Source organism: Osmia lignaria, chromosome 4 (assembly GCF_051020975.1).
Source record: "Osmia lignaria lignaria isolate PbOS001 chromosome 4, iyOsmLign1, whole genome shotgun sequence".
Lineage (NCBI taxonomy): Eukaryota > Metazoa > Arthropoda > Insecta > Hymenoptera > Megachilidae > Osmia > Osmia lignaria.
The window spans coordinates 5,198,752-5,219,749 of record NC_135035.1 but is presented as its reverse complement, the minus strand read 5'-3'; the positions used below and the strand labels follow the sequence as shown (position 1 = coordinate 5,219,749).

The following is a 20,998-nucleotide window of genomic DNA, read 5'->3' as shown; positions in this document are numbered from 1 at the left end:
TTATTTTACACTTTTCAGCGTATTTTGAAGGCGGTTGTATTTCTTGTTAAAAATTATTTTATTTCACACTTTTTAGTGGAACGAGCAGTACTCGTAGGATGCCGTAAGATGGTTTACCGTTCTTATTGGTTAATTGCAACAACAAAATTTATTACCGATATCAAATTCCATTCATTTCTGTAAGTAGGGACATCGCGGAAGTATCTCCTATCTTCTATAAGATGTAACAGGTGTCATCGGAAACGATACATTCCTTGCAGAGTAAACGCCGAAAAGTGTAAATGAAGCATTGTAAGCGTAGAAACCGCGACATGGAATCTTCTCGAAGATTCGGGGATATCCCCACCACCGAAATAGGCAATAGGCATATATAGGTAACGGTCCGCGGACTAGAGACGGAGATTAGACGCAGATTACAAAGAGATTAGACCGAGACAAACGATTTAGATAAACGGCGTGGTTCCGCGACTGTGATACGACAAAGTTAATTATATTATTAAAACGCCCAGTTAACCAACATTACGGAGAGAGCATTTTATTTATTTAACTTTTTTTCCTCTCCTACAGCATTACGATTTTGCAATAAAAGTCGTTAGGAATGAAAAAATGCGAAATGTCCTTTTTACGGGACCAATTGGGGGACATATGTACTCTACAATCTACAAGATGTAAAAGGTTTCGTTCCGATTGGTCCATCCGTCTGGGAGTAATTGGTGAAAAATATAAATGAAGCATTACGTTTTCTGCAAAAAAATTGTTAGCAATGAAAAAAAGTTAAAGTTATATTTGATCTGTCTAGAAAACTATACTGACTGTAAAGCATACAGGATATTTGCTCACCTATAATAGTGTATAAAGAATCCATTATAAATCTTATTTCCATGTGATACTCGAGTTTGCCAAAGTACATAATTGTATATAACTGATAATTTGTAAATATCCACAAGTGGAAAATGATCACCATATTGACCATTTTACAACATGACTATTTGAATATGCTTGCAAAAAATCTTTCCATAATAAAATATAAGCTTGTCTTATTTTACGTATCAATGAAATATTTGTAATGGGAGAATTGTTGTTATTACCCTGTTCTGGTCTATGTAATACTTCATTTAAATTGTATGATTGTGTGACATTTCATTATTAGTTAAAGAACCATTTATGAAAATAAATGGACTGACCAACAGAAGGTAAAAAACATGCCCATATTGTTGTAAATGAAATAGCTAGAAAATAAATTTTACTTTTTTCGTAAAAAGATATTGTAAATATCTATAATTTACATAGTTTTTGAATATTTTTAATTCATAAATTTCTTTCTTAATATTTGAGTTATTAGAATAAAAATTAACTATTTCACAGTCTAACAATTATTACTTTAACAAATACCTGATACTGTAATGTAATTTAACTGATGATAATAATCTAATATGATATATCAAAAGAAACTGTCAATTGTACAACAATACCAGACATGCAACGACCAAAAAGAGATCCCAGATAGCACACGATGTCTTAAAGATATCCATTTTACGACCATTTTAGGTCTGAACGTCTTACGACCTTACCTGGACATCTTTACGATATTTTGTCCCGAACGTCGTTAAGACATCTAAAATTCATGTCTTTAAGGTATCTTTACAAGGTACAAAACGAACGTTGTAAAGACATCTGAAATTCATGTCTTTAAGGTATCTTTATAGGGTACGAAACGAACGTTGTAAAGACATCTGAAATTCATGACTTTAAGGCATCTTTACAGAGTAGGAAACGAACGTTGTCGAACACGCTGTATATACCGAATTGAGTAACCTCCTTCTTTTTCGAAGTCGGTTAAAAAGTCCATCTTCACTGCGGCGACCAACGTATTAATAAATTATTATTTACAATGTTTAAATAATTTGATCGATATTTCCTTGCATTTTGGACTCTGCAATTGGACACTTTTAGAAAATGGGGACTTATCGAGCGTCAATGGAACGCGTGCATACTCCATAATTGATTTGTTGCTGTTGCATAATTATTGACTATCTATGCAAGAGAGTAGAAGGTGCGTGCGACTACGAGGCGTCCCCAATAGGGAATTAGCAGGTGTCTACTGTAATTTTTCATTAGAAATAAGTAGATCTTGTAATGCTGCCAGTAAAAGACTATAACAAAATTTTACAATTAGTGAATTTTGTGCCCAGTAATTTTGATAAATACAGTTTTGTAATTTTTCATTTCATTAGATAAATAGATTCGAAATTTAATGTTTTAATCATATTATGTGTTAAAATATGGCACCATTATTAGTGTGTTAATAAAAAGATAAAATCATTTAGAACTTTAGAAAACACCAAGTTTTTACTCTTCAAGTATTTAATTGAAAAATGTTGTTTCCATAATTAACCGTTTCTTCGTTGCTGTTGGCGATATGAGGATTATAATAATAGTAATAATAAAGTAATAAACAATTGTTGGATATGATTTAAATGAAAGGAAGCTTTCCGTATAGTTTTTAATGGTAATTCTCATAACTGTAAAGGTATAAAACGTTTATTGCGAACTCGTGTGTTTAATAAATGCGAAGTTTGAAATCATTATCATACCGAGTTCTTTAAGTAGGTCAAAATTTCCGATATTGAATTTTATATCATTATGACGGATTAATTTAAGCCATGTCAGGAAAGTATTTAAGCAGGCCAACGTTCATAACAAATACGGATGTTTTCCTTTAAATGCAGTTTCATGTTTATTGTATACCCTCGATCAATAAATTCTAATTTAACGAAATCTTTAAATTGTCAGTAATATTGTTCAAAATACATTAATAATTATAAATAGCATTCGATTTTCGTAATTCATTGCTTTACAGATGTCATGCTTATTATTTATTTGTATTATCAACATTTAATTGTATAATTTGCAATTGACTTTATAGAAAGTTTATTTCTCATCTCGTGCAAAAGTGAAATAGTTTTCTCCAAAAGTTTGGATACATACATATACTAGTTAGAAAAAATCTCAAGTAGTTAGATACAAAAAGTATCAAAATAAATAACGGTACAGTAGAAATTGGATAAGCACCCGAAAATCGGAGAAGAAGCCGGGCATTTACGAAACGGAAGTGTAGATTTTTAATGATAGAAATGGCCCAGGTCGAGCCTTTGAATGCTGCCGAACTTAAACAAAAACAGACAGCGGAAGAGAAAGAGGTCCGAGAATCCTAATTTAACAACAAAACTTTTTTACTTTATATTTTTGTTAAATGAAATTTTCACCAATGTGATTGTCAGATGTTACTAATGTCGCAATCGTGTTTAGTGGAGGGGGTTTCGTCTCCCCGGACGCCTTGAGTTCGGACCGGGAGCGTTAGGTGGCGGCGAGAGGAACCGTGTTCTCACAAGCGCTCGCCCAGCATGCGGCTCGAATATATACAAGTTTCGAACCGCGGTATGATACGTGTCTGGAGCAGAGGTCGTCTGTTGTCAGCCCCACTGACGAGTTTAACAGAGGATCCCGAGACGTAATACCGTTTGTTTTCTCGACTGCTACACTAATTAAAATAGGATTAAACATGATATAATTGGAACGCGACATATATAGACGAAAAAACAATTCGCATTGGGGATGTTTCCATGTACATACATAAAATAAAGTAAATATGATCAAAAAATTATATCGTTGTTTGGTCTTGTTTTAATCAGAAAAATCTCACAAATACCATTAGTAAAAGTATCATTTAAAAAAAATAAAAAGTAAAAAAATTACATGGGTGTGTTAATTATTATTGTTTCACTGATATCGGTGCTTGGATCAGGTTAAACTATTCGCTCGCGGAGCCATCCCTGTTCCGCAAGGGGGGTGTTCCGTACCGAGGAACACGTTTACGAGGATTTCGTTGGACAGTTTATGACAGTTTCGCGACGAAAGGGGCTACTTTTGAGTTTAAACGTTTTTAGTATTGCCTGCAATAGTAATTTATCTTTTTCGAACAATGGACTTAGTTAGAATTTTCAATTTTTGCTTCGTTCCCAATAGCTACAATTATGTCATAAACTCAGTCTTCCGAAGGATAAGTTCGAAAACGGTCAACTAGTGGTACTTGGCCTCCGAGGGTCAACCTGGAGAGAAAACCGCGGCGTTGCCGAAATTTCGAGGTCCTTGGGTACATCAGGTATCGCCTCACCCTCCCCTAGACAAAATTGCATTAAGGGCGCAAGGAAGGGCGGATGCGATACCAAGGGACACGCTGATTGGCAAATTAACTATCGCGTAATCAGCGTCTTTCCCCCGGACAAGAAAATTCGAGAAGGCGAAAAACGACGACGGAGCCTCATTCTCATTTTTATGTTTCGATCAGCGACAAAGATGCGAACTGATACTCTACAATCGGTCAAGTGTTCGTGACCGAGAAACAGTGGAAATTCAGACGTTTCAATTTTTAATTATTGTTTCAAAATTAATTTGGCGAAACAACGCGTCGCGACGGACTGCTAGCCATCGAGGCTATTCTGAGATTTACGACCTCGGAAGGACGCGTGAAATCCGGCAATCGTTCGCGACGCAGGGACGACCAGCGGTCAGTACGTCGCCAAGTAGGATCCCCCAAGTGGTGGGATGGTTACCGAGCATTTATCCAATGCATCTCACCGGATGCCTATCCAACTTATGCTATGTATGTATGTACCGTGCACCGATGACAAAATGTCCCATGAGAAGCACGCATTTGCATTTGTCTCGTGGGACATCTTGTCATCGGTGCACTATACATACATACATATTCAGTAAATCTGTAACATGCATGGTTATCTGGCGGTTCGCGAACCATAACCCTACTTTTCTATTTCTCTGAACCATAATGGCCGATGTAAGTATGTAAGTAGTTACTTACACGGCGCGAGAAACCTCGTTTCGTGAACACCGTTAGAAGCATCTCGAAACTTGTATACGTGAATGTTTTGACACGGTTTAAGACATAACTCATATAGACAATTGTTTGTAACCTGTATTACACCTTTAATACTTAATTTCCTTTACAATCGCTTGGATTTCAAAGGAAATCTATTTACCTGAAAGAAAAACCTACTTATTTAAACGAAAACCTATCTTATTTTAATAAAACATAAATATGTACATAATATATGCATTTTAATCAGGAGGAAATTCCCTACATATTGACAAAATTTCATAATTTTTCGAGTTTCCGGGTTTGGGATCATTCCTTCTTATATTTGTTAGCGATACTTTTTAAAATAATGGTATTTCTACCTTTTTAAATAACCCTTTTGAATATATTGAAGTTTCGAAAATTTCTTTTTCGTCATTTTCTCTAGAGAAGCCTACTGTCACGCGACAGCTGCATTCTAATTACCTATTCAGGCGAGCTAATTAAAAAACTTACAAAATAAGTAATATAGACGCAATCACAAAATCTACCGAGATAAATTTAACAATAGAACCCGCAGTGAACCACTGTTTCCTACATGACTGCCTGTACAATTCTAAACAAACAATCCAGCAAAAATGAATACACCGTGTGCGGTGGGCTGAACTTTAGTTACAGTTATTGCATGTATGCTATTCGCAATTACAGTAACTGCAGCGGAAATTCGTTTATACAGCACACTGCTCACTACATAGTGCTTTACCGCTTGCATCAAAGGGTATTTTAATATTAATACCCTTCGCAGTTGTATTTAATATTCCTTTCGTAGTGCAAAATATTTCACTAAAACATATTTATTAAGCATTGCAGTAATTGTGTATTTCTATTAGTTAAATATTTATACTGTTCATAAAACAAAGGTTTTGACGCAAAACGGTATTAAATCAAGTTGAACTTACAAAACTTTCAGTAACGTTATAATTAAATCAAAGTTTCAGTTCGACGAAACAGTGAATAATTTCTTGGCTTCATTGAAGATGTTTCTGTACCGTATTTAATTAAGAAGTTATTGAATGCTGGTAAAAGTTTTAGATAACAATTCAATTCTTATAAAGGATAAAAAGGAATTGAAATATACATATATATTTATTAGCAGTACTAATATTAGCCTTGTATTTCTTTATTTGCTTTGAAATACCTTCTTTGTAGGATTTAGGGATTTGAAGCAGAAAAGGCATTCACAAAGAAGAAAGTACCTTAAGTAGTCTATATATTTTATTGTTCAGTCTTCTCAACGTCCAGCATATCTTATTGATAAAAAAAATTAATTCTATCCTTTTCATACTTTATACATATATTATAAATATAATATAATCACTTTACTCTGAAACGATTTAAATCTATTTTGCAGCAAAACATTAGCTATTGAAATGTAAATAACGATATAATGTTTGTAACTATAATTACAATTCTAATCGTTGTATTCATTATCAGTACCTTTTAAAATGAAATTGTACATTTAAGTTTAATTTAAAAGTCATGGTATTAAACTTCAACATGTTTAATCAAAAGTTCTAAATATTTAGCAGCATTGGCTAATGAAAATTCGTAAGTTAATGAAAAAAGTTTTAGCTTCAGTATATTAAGCGTAGCAACGGTCAGCAGCTTTTAAAGTAGTGTACCTACTATGAAGTTTTATTATGAGAAAATTTAACTAATGGTATCCTGATGTTTGCTGTTAACAGAGAAGGAGTAAATAACTTTTTTATTATGAATAACTTTTCTTTATAACTTATCTATTAAAAAGTTATTAATAAACATTTAATCTAATCTAATTCCAAACTGAAATGCTTTTATGTTAATTCTACATTTTAATATCGAAGTTGATGTATGCGCTTCATTCACAACACCACACCGGTGTTGTCAGTGTTATCAGTTGGTTTTGTTCGACCCTCACCAATAACTGTCATGGGCTGATCTAGCTTGGTTAGATTTGAGCATCTCCAACGTCCAGATTCGTGATATGCCGAACTGGTCGAGCTGCTCAAACGTCGGGTAGTCCGTGGCTGTCTCGAGTGAGAACTCCCATTTCTCCCTTGTGGTGCGGTCCACCCGTCTGCACACCTGGTGCACCAACATGCAGTCGCCGAGCATACTGGGATCGACAAGCTTGAGCAATGCATTTCGAGTCTCAATGGCAGTTGAGATGAGTTTGCTCAATAATCTGGAAGATTGATTTGAATTCATTGGCATCGACGTGAGCTTGTCCAGGTGAGCCTGAACGAGTTGTCTCTTGTTTCCATATCGGTTCTTGAGCTGTTCAATAGCCGGTTGCAGTAAGGCGCCAGTGAGTGGGAGGTTTGAGATCATCCGAGCTGGCTCTCCACGTAAACATCGCTTCAAGTAGTAAAATTTCTCCACATCCTTCAGATGTGAGGTGTTCAAAATCATTGAGCTGAACAGGTCGAAGAAGGACAGCCAATCTGTGTAATTTCCGGTGAATTTTGGCAATTCGAGGACCGGGAGCCGCGATTGAACTACCTGTACATCAGATTGTTGAGCCTGCAGCGTCGCATTCTTCTTTACTATGAGTGTTTTCACTTCTAAGCACACCAGCTGCATCTGGAGGTAGCAGCGGTCATTAAAGTATGGGTGGTCCAGCATTGAGGAGGGCCACACTACCTCAAAATGCGCATGTTCCTTATTAAAGGCTCGCTGCACCTCGTCCACTTGCTGCTTGACGTCGTCGAGCTCTTCTCTGGAGAGGCGTCCAGAGCTGTCTCGGGTTGTGTCGAGCATGCTCTGCACCGTGCGGAGTCGACCCTTCTGACTTTCAACCTTGAGCTACAGCTCAATCGGCAGTGTTGCTGGTGCGTTGGCTCGTGTCGCATGTGAGTGAGGTGATGGTGAGCAACGCGATGCCTCCTTTGAACTAGGCTCAGGTGAGGTGCGAGCTGACGAGTTTGGCTCTGGCACCTCCATGGTCTCCTGCGAGCTGTCTTGCATCTCAATCCGTTTTCCGGTCGTCTTCGACGGCTGCGCCATTGTGTCGGTAACTGGACAGGTGAACTGTACCTCCTTACCGACGGTTGATGTTGAGTTGCGGCTATGGGCTTCTTGAGCGCCACCTAGTGAGTGACGTAAATGAGAGTTTAATTTGAACGTGAAAGAGACAAAGATGGTTGAACAAAGAAAAACCGTTACGAACACGAAACAAAGATTCATGAGGCGCACAATGATCAATTTGCGAAATTAACGAAAACCGAGTCTAGCAAGTGCGCAATCCGACTCGAAGGATCAAATGTTCGAGATTGGTTTCGAAAATTTGATTTATTCAAGTCGTTGGTGATAAAATTCACAAGCTCGTGATTTGAACTGTCGCAAATTAATCTGTCATGCCAAATGAATTACAATACAATGAGCAAAGTGCCGTTAATTGTATTAATACGGTCCGCTGTAGTGTAGATGCCCGCGAGTGTGTGCTGGCGCGGCACGTGGTTGGCGATGCACGTGTTCGTTGAGTAAATAATGTAGTGCGCTATACCTGGTGAGATCTTGCTGGTCTGCACAGTGACTGAGGATCTTGCGATATGTCGAGCTGGTCTTAATCGGTGAACCAGTGCACTTGATTAAGCTTTCTGTTGAACACTTCTTCACGATTTGATGTTTCACAAGATAGTGCCGTCGGCGTGGGCCTTGTGCGCAAACGAGCGAGAAGACCCGTGACAGAGACAGGCCCTCCAAACTCCCCGAAAATTAGTGTTACGCCTCACTACCAGGATCGCTGGTGTCGCTACAAATACATATAAATGATATCGGTGAGGTACACACACAAGCACATGGTCCCTATATATGTTCTCCACTCCTCTGGTGCAGTCAGGTTTAACTATAAGAACAAAATTATATAATATTATACATACACTTCATGTAAGAAGTATTATTATACAGACTGTCCCACGCAACTGGAACAGGCTGTATCTCCTAAACGGTTGGGAATAGAAAAAGATGTTATAAGTAATAGTTAAATGATATCGGACGGTGCATAATATGTAACTAATTTTATGCACTTTTGTGCATCGGTGCATCAGAAAAATGCAACTGCACTATTTTTTTAAATGGAAACCTATGTTTTTGACTGCACCAGTCGATGCAGTTTCTTGTGCTCTACATAAAAGCACTAACATACTTATGCCCTAATCTTATTCGTTAGGAAGTTTTCGAAGCTAAAGCTTCTCTGAATTATTTCGGGCTCTCGGCAAGTGTTCCGGATTATTTACGTTATGTTCCATTACAATGTTTGTAAACATGAAGCGGCTGCTAATACTAGTCACTGTAAGATTAAGAATTCCATGAGTAACAATTCACTACCCGTGTGCGATCGTTTGCCGACCCGATTTTATATCGATTTTAGCTTCGATAACTTCCTAACGAATAAGTTTAGGGCATAAGTATGTTAGTACTTTTATGTAGAGCACCAGAAACTGCATCGACTGGTGCAGTCAAAAACATAGGTTTCCATTAAAAAAAAAAAGTGCTGTTGCATTTTTCTGATGCACCGATGCATAAAAATGCATAAAATTAATTGCATATTATGCACCGTCCGATACCATTTAACTATTACTTATAACATCTTCTTCTATTCCCAACCGTTTAGGAGGTACAGCCTGTTCCAGTTGCGTGGGACACCCTGTATATACTCAGTGTATTAATACCATGTTAATGATTTTATACATATATTGTATATGCAAACTGAATACTTACAATCTTCCTCTTTTTCTTCTTTTCATTTGCATCCAGCTGTCTTGTTGCTCTATTTTAATAGAGGTAGTCTCTGACACTGTAATAAATATTTTCATTAACAATTATTTACATATGCTATAAAAAGTATACATAAGAGTAATTACCAAATAAGTTCAGTGTTGGAACTGCTGATGTTGTTAATCTTTTCTTCATGAAGTATTTTTCTTTAAAGTAGCTACTACAGATCACTCGGAATTTCTTTGGGTTGTCACATACTTCCACCCACTGTGCCATCCTCTTCTTATCCTTTCTCTTTAAGGGGAAGGAGAACATCCTGCTGTTTTCGTTAATACACCCTCTGATGATGCATATTTTCTTCCTCTTTCTTTAAAGATACATTTTAATAATTAAAATTAAATATATTACTAAAATAGCAATGTAAACAGTTATGTTTCCAGTAACAATTTTAAAAAATTCTGTACTTACTTAATTTCTATCTTCTCCTCCTGTTACTGCATCTCATCAGCAGAAGTTATTGAAAAACCTAAACACCTAGAAAAAACTTTAAAAAATATCTTTTTCAATAATAATAATAGTAATAATAATAGTAATAATTATAATAACGGAATTCACGAACCTGGAAATTCAGTCACCTACGCTGCCACCATCACACCATGTGCAGCTATGTGCACCATATTTCTTTTGTCTCTTTAAATTTTGAAACAATTGAAAAACGCGGCGACAAATTTCGCGGGAACATGATGTCACGATATCTTTAGTTGTGTGTTAAAATCAGTGATACAAGCTATGCATGGAGAGAAGTGACATCAGCGCCTCCTGGTAGTGAGGCGTAAACCTAAAATTTGCGTCAAAATCACAAGAGTGGAGCTTGGAGGTCAACGGTCTTAGCCACTTAGGCCATACCGGTACCCGTAAGATCACCGAAGTCAAAAGTGGGCACGGTTTCGCCAATAGATGGGTTACCGTGTGTTGTTGACAGCGATACACACACGCACCATACACGGACACACACACACATAATGGGACTAAAAAAAGTATGGAGTATAGAAAAGTAAAAGTGTGGAGTGATAAACTCACGGAATTAAAAGTACGGAAAATGTAAGACAAAGAAAAAATTCAAAAGAAATGCGCGGGGTTTGGGGTTGGCAGAGCTGTCTAACACGTGTTAACGGTAACAGAAGATTGCTTCGATACCAAGAATTGTACCCCTTTGCTTACTTTACTCTGAATAACCCTTGTAGCAGCAGTACTTGCAAGTAAACTAAACTCGGGTAAAACTAAATATTATGACTGACAGAGACTTCAAAAATATAATCAAAAGCAATATCAACAACATTTGGAGTACACAATGGATAAACAGTAAAAAAACTTGCTCTGCATAATGCAAGGAAAAACACCCACGAACGCAGCCTAGCCTAATTTAATAGGAAAGACCAGATCTTAATAACAAGGTTTCGAATAGGACATACATTGCTCACGCACTACCTAATTTGCTCACCTAATTGCAACAAGTGCGGTCAAGCTGGACTCAAAGCACGCTCCTTGATTCAATAAAGCATCGCGGTCCAACAAATAAAAATTTTTATTAACGATAATATACCTTGAATGAATTCCTCAAATATCGATTCATCATAAAAAAATAAGTTTTTCATAAATAAAATAAGTTTAATTATATTATTAAACATAAATTTAATTAAATTAATAGAAGTATATGACCCTTATTCAAAATCTGACAGACACACAAAAGCCGTGACATAAGCACACTCAATGGAGGGTGCTAAAAACTACAAGACCAGAATATGAACAGTGCAGGAACCCAATTACTGTGAATCATATATTAATAGATTGTCCAAAATTTCACAACTAATCTCGACAAGAAGACAATTGGTGAAATGTTAAGTATCTTTTCACAGTGCAAAAATGTAATCAAATTTATTGATTCCATTAACGTTAGACATTTATTGTTAACTGTGCAATGTAACCGTTAACTATGTATTTATTGGATATATGTATGTGTGGTATGTAATAGTCGCTAATACCCAGGTGGGGGATGCGATTTAAAATAATAAAATTTAAAAAAACCTTGTATACCAACGACTAGTTAAAAAACTTTTATCGTTATTAAATCTTTACGTATTTCGCAAATAATACACACTCTTATTTGCCATGACCTTTCGATGTCTTAAACACAATGAATACCTAATAACATCAGTACCATTCGACTACAAATAACAGGATAACTCCTTTGATTATAGGGATCAAACCAGATGCCAGTAATGATTTACATAGTCCTGGCAGGGCTGGCAGCGATGGCAAGCATCAGCATCGTTCTCATGTTCTACGTGCAGCGAAAGGCCATAAGACGTCAGCGTCAAAGCGTAGAGGAACCAGAAGTGGAGGGTCACGAGGAAGACAAATCGACCTTGTTGGGCAGTGAGAGTCAGGAAACCGAGGAGAAGGAGTAATCGTGATTCTACAACAGGGAAACCACGTAGCTCGTAAGACTCGCATATTTTTACAACACGCGCATCAGTTAGGTTAGGTACCTCGCGTCAAAGACCGAAGGGATGATTATGAAGGCGTTGGACACACCGAATAACATTTGTTTGATCGAATACTAGAGGCATCAGTTATGGAATTGACAAATGATTATCATTGATTACATTTGCTTACACACTTATTGTTTCTTTATGAAATAATACAAGTTAAGATGGCATATGCGTACACTTGACATTTCTCTTAGCTCTTAACGTGTAACGAGTAACACGATTATTACTTTTGATACAAAATGTTGTTAATAATTAAAGCTGGATATCGTTGACAATTTGCTTATTGCGATTCACGAGAATCTTAAGAAAAAAATTTTAATTCATATGATACGGAATTTAATAATTCTACGAGACGGTTATTAAAATAATTGAAGTCCAAGATCTCTCGTCTATAAGAATATTTGCAAAACTAGGGGGTCCTAGGCTAGGGACGCTCAGCAAGTAATAAGCCGAGCGCCCGCCGATGCCCGGATTTGCACGCGAGCATTGTTACGGGCTCGAAGTACGCCCTTATCTCGGACAAATCGTTGGGAGTGGTGGGGTACTTCCCATTCCCCAAGTTTCCCGAGGTCATACAGCTGAATGCCTTTCACTTCTCAATCTGATTTACAACTCTCATATGTCCACATCAAAGCATCGCGTATAGGACAAGGAACGCACTGGATGTCCGTGTAAACTTTACGGTGTCACGTGATATCGTCTGCCCTTCGTAACACGTGCTCGTAGACCTATCGTTGCGATGATGCCCTCTCCCGCCATGGATCGATAATCGCAGTAGTATAGGCAGCTATGTCCGTGACAAGTCCGACTGCACTCAGGCGGTCGTACGGTGACCTGCATGAGCGTGCCTGGCCTAGGCGAATAATCGAGCTGATCTCTTGAATTGATAGTAAGCACGTTTTTGTGTCCCTTTAAATAGAATTTCTCGGCCACAAGGATTTTTTTTCTTTGCAAATACGACTGAAACGTATGGTGATACGATTAACATTTTATTTCGCACTTAGGTTCTTTTGCACAATAATAATGATTTATAATTATATAAATGAGTGATATCTCATTAAATAGGTGACAGATTTTTTTGAGAATTCATTTGTCATCCGAATTTGGGTGACATGACAATCAGTGTTAAAAATAATAAATTAGATGTGTTGACGCATCGTAGTCCGATCGATTTTCTACTAATAGTCTTTTGTCAAAAGTAATAGAATTATATTGTTTTTAATAATTTTATAAAAAAGGTATAAACTTATTATATGTTTCTTATTTGAAATTATCGATTTCCTCCTAACGAGAGTGCTTGAAACACTTCTGGTCGTTTAAATAATGTGGCATTTAATAACGTTACTTTTTAATAATTTTTTGCATCGGAACAGCGTTCGTCCATATCGTTTGGTATTTTTATAAAATTGGATAGTTTACATATGCAATTAAATATTCTTATGCAGACCGAATAAGAGACATAATTTAGAGTGGAATATTTTCATGGAAATTAAATTTGAATTTTAGATGGGAAAAACTTTAAAAATTATGAAAAATGGCACGGCTAATTTATTAAAAATGTTGAAACTTTTAGTCCAAATAAAAAAAAGAATTCAATTTGAATTTAATTTTATATTGTATATTATTTTCTTATTTTATACTCTGGTTTAAAAACTGATAGATTTAATTTTAGTTGAATTTTATAATAGACGAAGGGTTAAGGGTCAACACGAGCAATGGCCTAAGTCTGAACCGATGTTCTCGACTCTCCTGCATAGGAAGACAAGGAGATCGCGATATTCAAGACACGTTAATATAAAACGGCACGTCTGCGATTTAGTAATTCAAAGATTTTAAGGCAAAGAGGCAATATTTTTTAATGATTCTTTTTTAAAAATATTCCTTGTATAATTATACAGCAGTGTGTAGAGCCCAATATTGCAATTTGGCTTTGAACCTTATAAAAAATGCGTTTTTATAAAAGAAATTTTTTTACACTTTTTCCCAAAAAGCGCTCTGTACTGGGTTCAGTATATTCTACCTAAATATGAATATCATAATCATTACACGTTTCTTTCGGAATTGGGTCGGGAAAATGTGAATTACTTTTTCGCGTTTCATTAGTACTTCGCTATAGGTGCTAGTGTCACTCCTGTTGACCATTAAATAATAATGAAATAAATGAAACACAAGATATAGTAAAATCCGGAACTACCTTGTTAACGTGAAATTCTGAGGAACTTTATTAATGTTAAATGTTCGCACTAATGTCAACGTACATATTTGATTTATTAGAGAAGATGAATATTAATTTATGTACACATCCATTTGATATAAATGATGAATTAGAGTTCGTCAAATTATTCAAAATTATACGAAAGTGCTACACTCAACGTTAAATATCGCATTATAATATAATGAAACGTGTTTTCTACATTATGTGACATTATACGTGACATAATCAATGAAAACTATTACACGCACCAACCAAGCGTTATTGAACGTTATTAGCAGTCATGTTTTACATCTGCATACTTTACAATACATTGGTTAATGTAAAATGATTTTCTTTTATTACAAACGCGAAAAATCATAAATCAATTTTTGTGTGACGAAGAGGTAAGGGGAAAAAAGTTGATTGACATTTTATACTTTATGAATATAAGAAAATAGACTTTTAGAAATAAATGTTTAAGAAATGTTTGTGAATAATATTAATTTAAAATATGAGTATGTAATTATAAGTGGAAATTCTTTATTTAAAATTATATGATCCTATTTATTTTAAAAAACAAGTTCAAGATTACAGAAAATTTATTTGAAAATTGTTAAAAATAAGAAAGTTGTTCCTCAAATATCACGAGTTCTTTAAGTTATTATTATGCTCCACTTATTAACAGCTCTTCTGGTAATGTACAAGTGTGTATGCAGTTCAGAGATTAAGAATTCCATATTTTAAAAGAATAAATTTCAAGAAGGCTTGAAATTATAATACTGATTTTAGCATTTAACGTTATTCATGATTTTTGAAAATTTAAAAAGTTTTACAGGTTCAGATTTTTACAAAAATAACATTTTTAACATTTGGCTAACGATTCATTTAGTTAAGATCATGAGAGCGTTATAAACATATCAATATTTAAAATGTAGGCAATTAACTTTATTTTTTGTCAGGTAAAACAGTTCTTTCTAGGAAGGCGGACCGATGGGGTGCGGTTATAATTATTAAACGATTCACTTTCGCGAAGGATCTGGAGAGTTCCTTTATTTTAATTATATCACCTTTCTTCGCTCGTCAACTAATGAGTGTATGATCGTCGATGATCTATATCCGTCTGATCTATTCCTTAAATCTCTCGTCCTCGCTCACGGCCGGAGGGGGGCACCTGAGAGAGGGAAAAGAGAGGGGGGGAGACACCGCGACAGTAGACTAATTTACCTACAAAAAAAACTTTTCAATGGTATGTTATTAATTTTTTAGTAAATTAATAATAAAAAGTAAGTCTGCTCGCGGGGGTCACTCTATATTTTACTCGCAATACACAAAATTCGTTGGGCGCTAGCCACTCGCTGTGGCAATCTAAAAGTGAAGGAAAAGGGTAGAATCGGGGTCTTTACTGGGGATGGGTTGCGCGGCTCAACCGGGGTCTACCGTAACAATCGCTACGCAGGGGAGTTCGCAGGGAGGATTGTCGGGGGAGGGGAATCTCAAGGGTCGGGAAGGTTCATTGGAAGTTCTTTACGTTACGCGTTGAGAAATGAATTCAGAAAGGAATAGTAGGGGTGGGAAAAGGGTTTCGCGAAGGCGGGGAATACCGGACGAAAAAGCGCATACGCTGACGCGAACGCGAACGTGAGGATGCCGTTGTCGACTCTCAAACTCTTACAAATTTTTATGCGAAAGGGGCTTACCCAAAACGCCTCACACACTGTACACTCAACTCTGCACACCCAGTACTCGCTTTCCGTAGTTTCCAAAAATCGCTAATCGCTTTCCAAATCTCTATATCGCTTTCTGTGACGATCAAGGCTAATTGACGGCTCGTCGCCGCAGCAACGACGACGAGCCCGTCGCGGGATATTTTGGAGAGGGGATGGGGTAGAATTGGGACCTCTTCCGGGACTAGGAATGATCGATTATCGATCTGCCGGTAATAGGGATCGATGGGGCGGATGGAGGTTCGGCGACGACGGCTGCGGGCTGTGTTCTTCGGGCTCGGCGACAGAGGGCTCTATAAGTCGCTTTTGGCTATCTTTACAGGGCTGGTGGACTTCGGTTAGTTTTCCGGGTTGCTCCCTTTCTGGGTAGGGATGATGGTGCTGTCGCCGGCCTCGAAGCTCCGTTGGCAGCGTTTTGGGGTTTTCTTTGTCGCCTCCATCGGCCCCGTTACCGGCGGGTGGGAAAAAGGGTTAGGTGTGGGAAGGGTTATGGGTCGTTTTGATGTTGGAGCGGGAGGTAAGAGAAGCGCAGCGATTCTAACGGAGGGGCACACGTGACACCACGTTACAGTACACATATCAGAGGTCACTGAATTGTGTGTAAAAAAGAAACATAATTTTTGTACAGCTAAAGCTGTACAAATGTTATATTATATAATACCTATATTATTATAAAATTATTCCATGAATCAATTACAAAAACAGACAAAAAAATTATAACAGTCCACTTATCTGAATACAAGTTAAATATGAAGTCAAATCAAAAATGATAATTATATAATAAATATTTATTATTTACAAAATTTAATTCTGAAAATCAAGTGCTCTCGTAAACTTGCATTTCAATTTTTCAATTACATTTTGTTTTTTCAAAGACAAAAGACTAATAAAAAATTATGAAATTCATCGATCTCGTTAGGTCTAAAGCAGGCATGGGCAGCTATGTAGTAATAAACGGAACAGGAGCGCTCCGGAGCTTGGCGAAGCTCTAAGCGGAGCGCGAACCGAATTGAGCAGCGGAGAGTGTATCCCCACTCCGCCAGTATCTCGAGGTTAAGCAGTCAAAGCATGCATGTGTGACGTTCTCTGTCGAACGCCACACATTCGTATCACCACGACCGCCGCAGCACGATTTCCCCTACAACAGCGTCTCCCCGCTACCTCGAAAGAGCTAACAAGTAGAGTGAATCGCGCTCCCAAACAGTGTCGATGTCAGACGCGCTCTTTGAGCTGGTTTCGTGCCCATGCCTGGCTAAAGTCTAAACCTAAACCCTCTTTGCAGGGGGCCCTGTTATAAAGGCTCTCTGAATGAATTTTTTTTACTGTTGCTGTCGTTCTTTATGATTAAATGTTATTTAATTTTATTCAAATCTAAATTTTTTAATTAAGTATGTCAATCAAGAAGGCTCTCGAAAAGGTTTGATAGCCATGGAGCCTTAGAAATCTTAATTCAATTCTGACCGGACTACATGACGTTTAACAATTTCAAAAAGTTGTAATCAATTTTGAATGAGCTTAATTGAAGTTGTCATAAAAGTTTTAAAAACAGCGTTTCAACGAATATTTCTACGACAAGAGGCATCTTTTGATTAACAGTATGTAAATATTTATTAATTGTTCTATTATAGTAAACTGCACGAAACTTGAATCATTAAATGTCAGAAAATTCCAATGGTTTTTCATAACCGCGCATATTTTTGTACGTGTTAATAGATGTAGATTTATTGAAGAGTATCCAAATTTTTTGTTAGACGTATGAAAACTATAATAAATAAACGAAAAGGGAACTTGTGTTAATTTGGTGACTGTTTTGAGAAACAAGAAATAAATGTAAAAAGAATTGCTAAAAACAATAAAATCTATATTAATGTATTTATCCAATTTGTTAATTTTATTTTATTAACAGACAGTATAATGTCTTTATATAACAGTATAAAAAAAAAAGAAAAGAATTTTTTTGTACCATTCATATTTAACCAATGACAGTATATTTCTATGAATCAATTGAAACAATTAAACTTATGAGATATTAAATACCTGTGTTCTCGATAATTCTCATTAACATGTTGGCTGTTATGGAATCAACCAACAGTATAATAAATTTTATAATACAATTACAATTACAAAGCAGTATTATGGATTAGGATTTCGAAGCTTCCACCTCTTGGTTTATTATAATTAATGCTATTGAAGCCTGCGGCTGTAAGCCGTATTAAATAGGACAATATTCCCTGTTATATGTAGAATTAACACATGTCAATTTTTAATGAAATTTTAGTATGATATTCAATAGTACACTCGCGATCAAATCAGGCTTCTCCAGGGCAAATACTGATGCTTCGGCTTTTCGCTCTTCCTCAGACCCCCGTCCTTCTCTGTAGGCATCGCCGAGGAGAACGACGATATAGGGGAGAAAGCCCACCTTCTATAGAGGAATGAGGGGCGGCATGGCCACTGCGGGTAAATTGACTTGCAGGTAAAGGGTATAGCAGGATAAGATGGTCAAAAATGCCCTTGAGCACGTAAACTTTTTCAAAACGAAGGGGGAGGGGGAATTCAATTTTGCAAAAAGGATGATTTAAAAAAAAAACTTACACGCAGCTTTATAGACCTCAAGAAACGGTATAACTTTTATTTCAACTATTTTTTTATCTTTTGTTGTTTACGATTTATAAGCACGTATATAGAAAGGGCGCTTCAGATAAAAGGGTTAATATCTCCCTCAAAGTGAAAAACAGGCACCAACGAATTACAGTTATCTTCATAAACAGGTCTAATAAATATTTATGCAAAGTTTCATCAAAATCGGAGTGTATCAGTCCCCGATGTTCCCTTGTCAGTTCGTTAAAAACTTTCAATATGCAACTACACGAATTTCTGAGTATTTCTCATGTATAGTATAAAGTATAAAATGATCAAAATATTTACCCTTATTTCTTGGGTCCTTCGTTCCATATTTGATAATTTATAATTTATAATTTAAAATGTAAAATTTAAAATTTTTATAATTAAGGTTCAGGTAGATTGAAATCGTTTATCATCAAAATGTAAAATTAACCCTTTAAGTGTTGTATTTAAGTGTGCACTCGTATCTTTTATATAATTTTACAATATGTTCAAATTATGAATTCTTGTTTCATTTAAATTTTATTAGCAAAACAAATTTTTTTGTCTCCATGTCAAGTATATTCGACATAAACCTCAAAAAGATTAAAAATGATGTTTTATTTTCGTTACGATTCAGTCAAAAACACAAAGGCAACAGCTTATTTAAATGTAAAATAATTATATTACATGATTGAAATAAGAAGAATAAAATCTTTTGTGTATGTACACCTAATACATAAACATGCAACCTTTAAAGGGACATAAATGTCAATGATTATAGAGAATGTTAAACAGCAAAGGGTCTCTCTAATTGGGACATGATATTTTCTAAACTTTCTATGATGTATATACTGCCCTTTTATGTCTGGTTGTAAAATGTTATGTACTTGTGTAAATATCACTAAACAGAGAATATTTTAATAGAGAACCCTTTGAAATCATTTCACAGTAACACAAACACTATAAATTGATTTGAATAATATGAATTTTTGAAATTGATTTAATTATAATATTATGTTTAATTCACTTGCGTTTTCTATTTTTTACAGCTTGGGTTTTCAACTTAAAAATCTGAAAAAGTTCTATAACATGTGTCTTGTAAAGTAGATGTTTCTGATGTTTTAAACAATTTTTCATGTGTTAAGATGGGAAAAATTGAGCAAAAACGTGGTTTAATTTTTACCCATTACTACTCCCCAGTCAAGACACAAAGTTGAAACTTGATACAAACTCTTTTTAAATATCGGAGACTTTCGTTATATTGCCGCCAACGGGACTATAAGAGCAGAAAAGTCAAGCTTCCGAGTTCTCATTTGGAAACGGGAAGCGAGATAGAAATCTATCATTTTCATAGACTATGATGGTGGAAGGGTGGCAGTAGTATGCTTTAAAATGTGACTTATCGCAAGTCGAATTTGACTTCGGCTGCCACTTTTTACCATCTTATCCGACTATACATTTTAACACGTTGAATACAGTGGGAGTTATTAGTGACCTATAGCAGATTAGATATATAATATTTGAGCAATTGAAAAAAAAACAGTACAGAAATATCATTTTGATAACAAATTGAAAATTAACACTTCTTAACCTTCATAATATACCTAATTAAAGTTTCTTCTTGCTGTTTCTTATATTGTATTTTAAAAAAAGTCAAGTTTAATTAAGTTTAATTCCTGAACGGCGAACCATAAGGAGACCCCTAATCTTAATATACTTTTATTTTTTATATTATTTTCAAACTCTGGATTTTACACTGTAAAATTTATTTTAAACATTTTTTTTCCACAATATAAAACTATTCTGTTTAAAAATTATATATTTAACTTCCGTTAATACTGTAGCATACAGTTTGTAAGTTTGGGTGATGATTGTGACTCCATTTTTCAAGGGTTTAAATAAATTTGCAATACATCACTTTGCACGAATTGTTTTAAAACATAGCACTAATAAAAATCAGGTATTATGTTTTTTATAATGCTTGAATGCCTGAACTGAAGTGTTAATATATTTATTGATATCTTATTCTATTTTATTAATTGAATTACAATGTCAAATTCTCTCTCACATGTAAATAGCAATCATACATATGTATATTAAATTTTAAGCACGAACTGTCCTCTGCATTAAAAGTGAATGGCTTCTTATTTCATGTATGGGTCAGGAGACTGCAAATGTGTTAATCCTTTGTCGCATGATTTTTGTTTATTTTGAGGAAAACAAAACAGTTTTAAACAATACAAACTATTTTTTTATTTCAAATATAATATTAAAATTCTCAAAATTATAT

The 20,998-nt window shown here is 35.6% G+C and overlaps 2 protein-coding genes across 2 annotated transcripts in view; one reads left to right on the top strand and one right to left on the bottom strand.

The window, feature by feature from the left end:
• The window catches only part of LOC117603274 (uncharacterized), a 53,508-nt gene extending 33,847 nt beyond the window's left edge, over positions 1–19,661 (top strand). The window contains exon 4 of the mRNA XM_034322259.2: positions 11,890–19,661. Within this exon, the coding sequence (XP_034178150.1) occupies positions 11,890–12,099 (210 nt within the window). The 3' untranslated portion in view covers positions 12,100–19,661. The remainder of the gene's footprint in view (positions 1–11,889) is intronic.
• Positions 6,357–8,747, bottom strand: LOC117603275 (uncharacterized). Its single transcript, XM_034322260.2, has 2 exons — positions 8,418–8,747; positions 6,357–8,001 (listed from the first exon to the last, which is right to left on the bottom strand). The coding sequence occupies exon 2, from the start codon at positions 7,670–7,672 to the stop codon at positions 6,827–6,829; it is 846 nt and encodes a 281-aa protein (XP_034178151.1). The 5' UTR covers positions 7,673–8,001; positions 8,418–8,747; the 3' UTR covers positions 6,357–6,826.
• Positions 19,662–20,998: the final 1,337 nt, after the last annotated feature.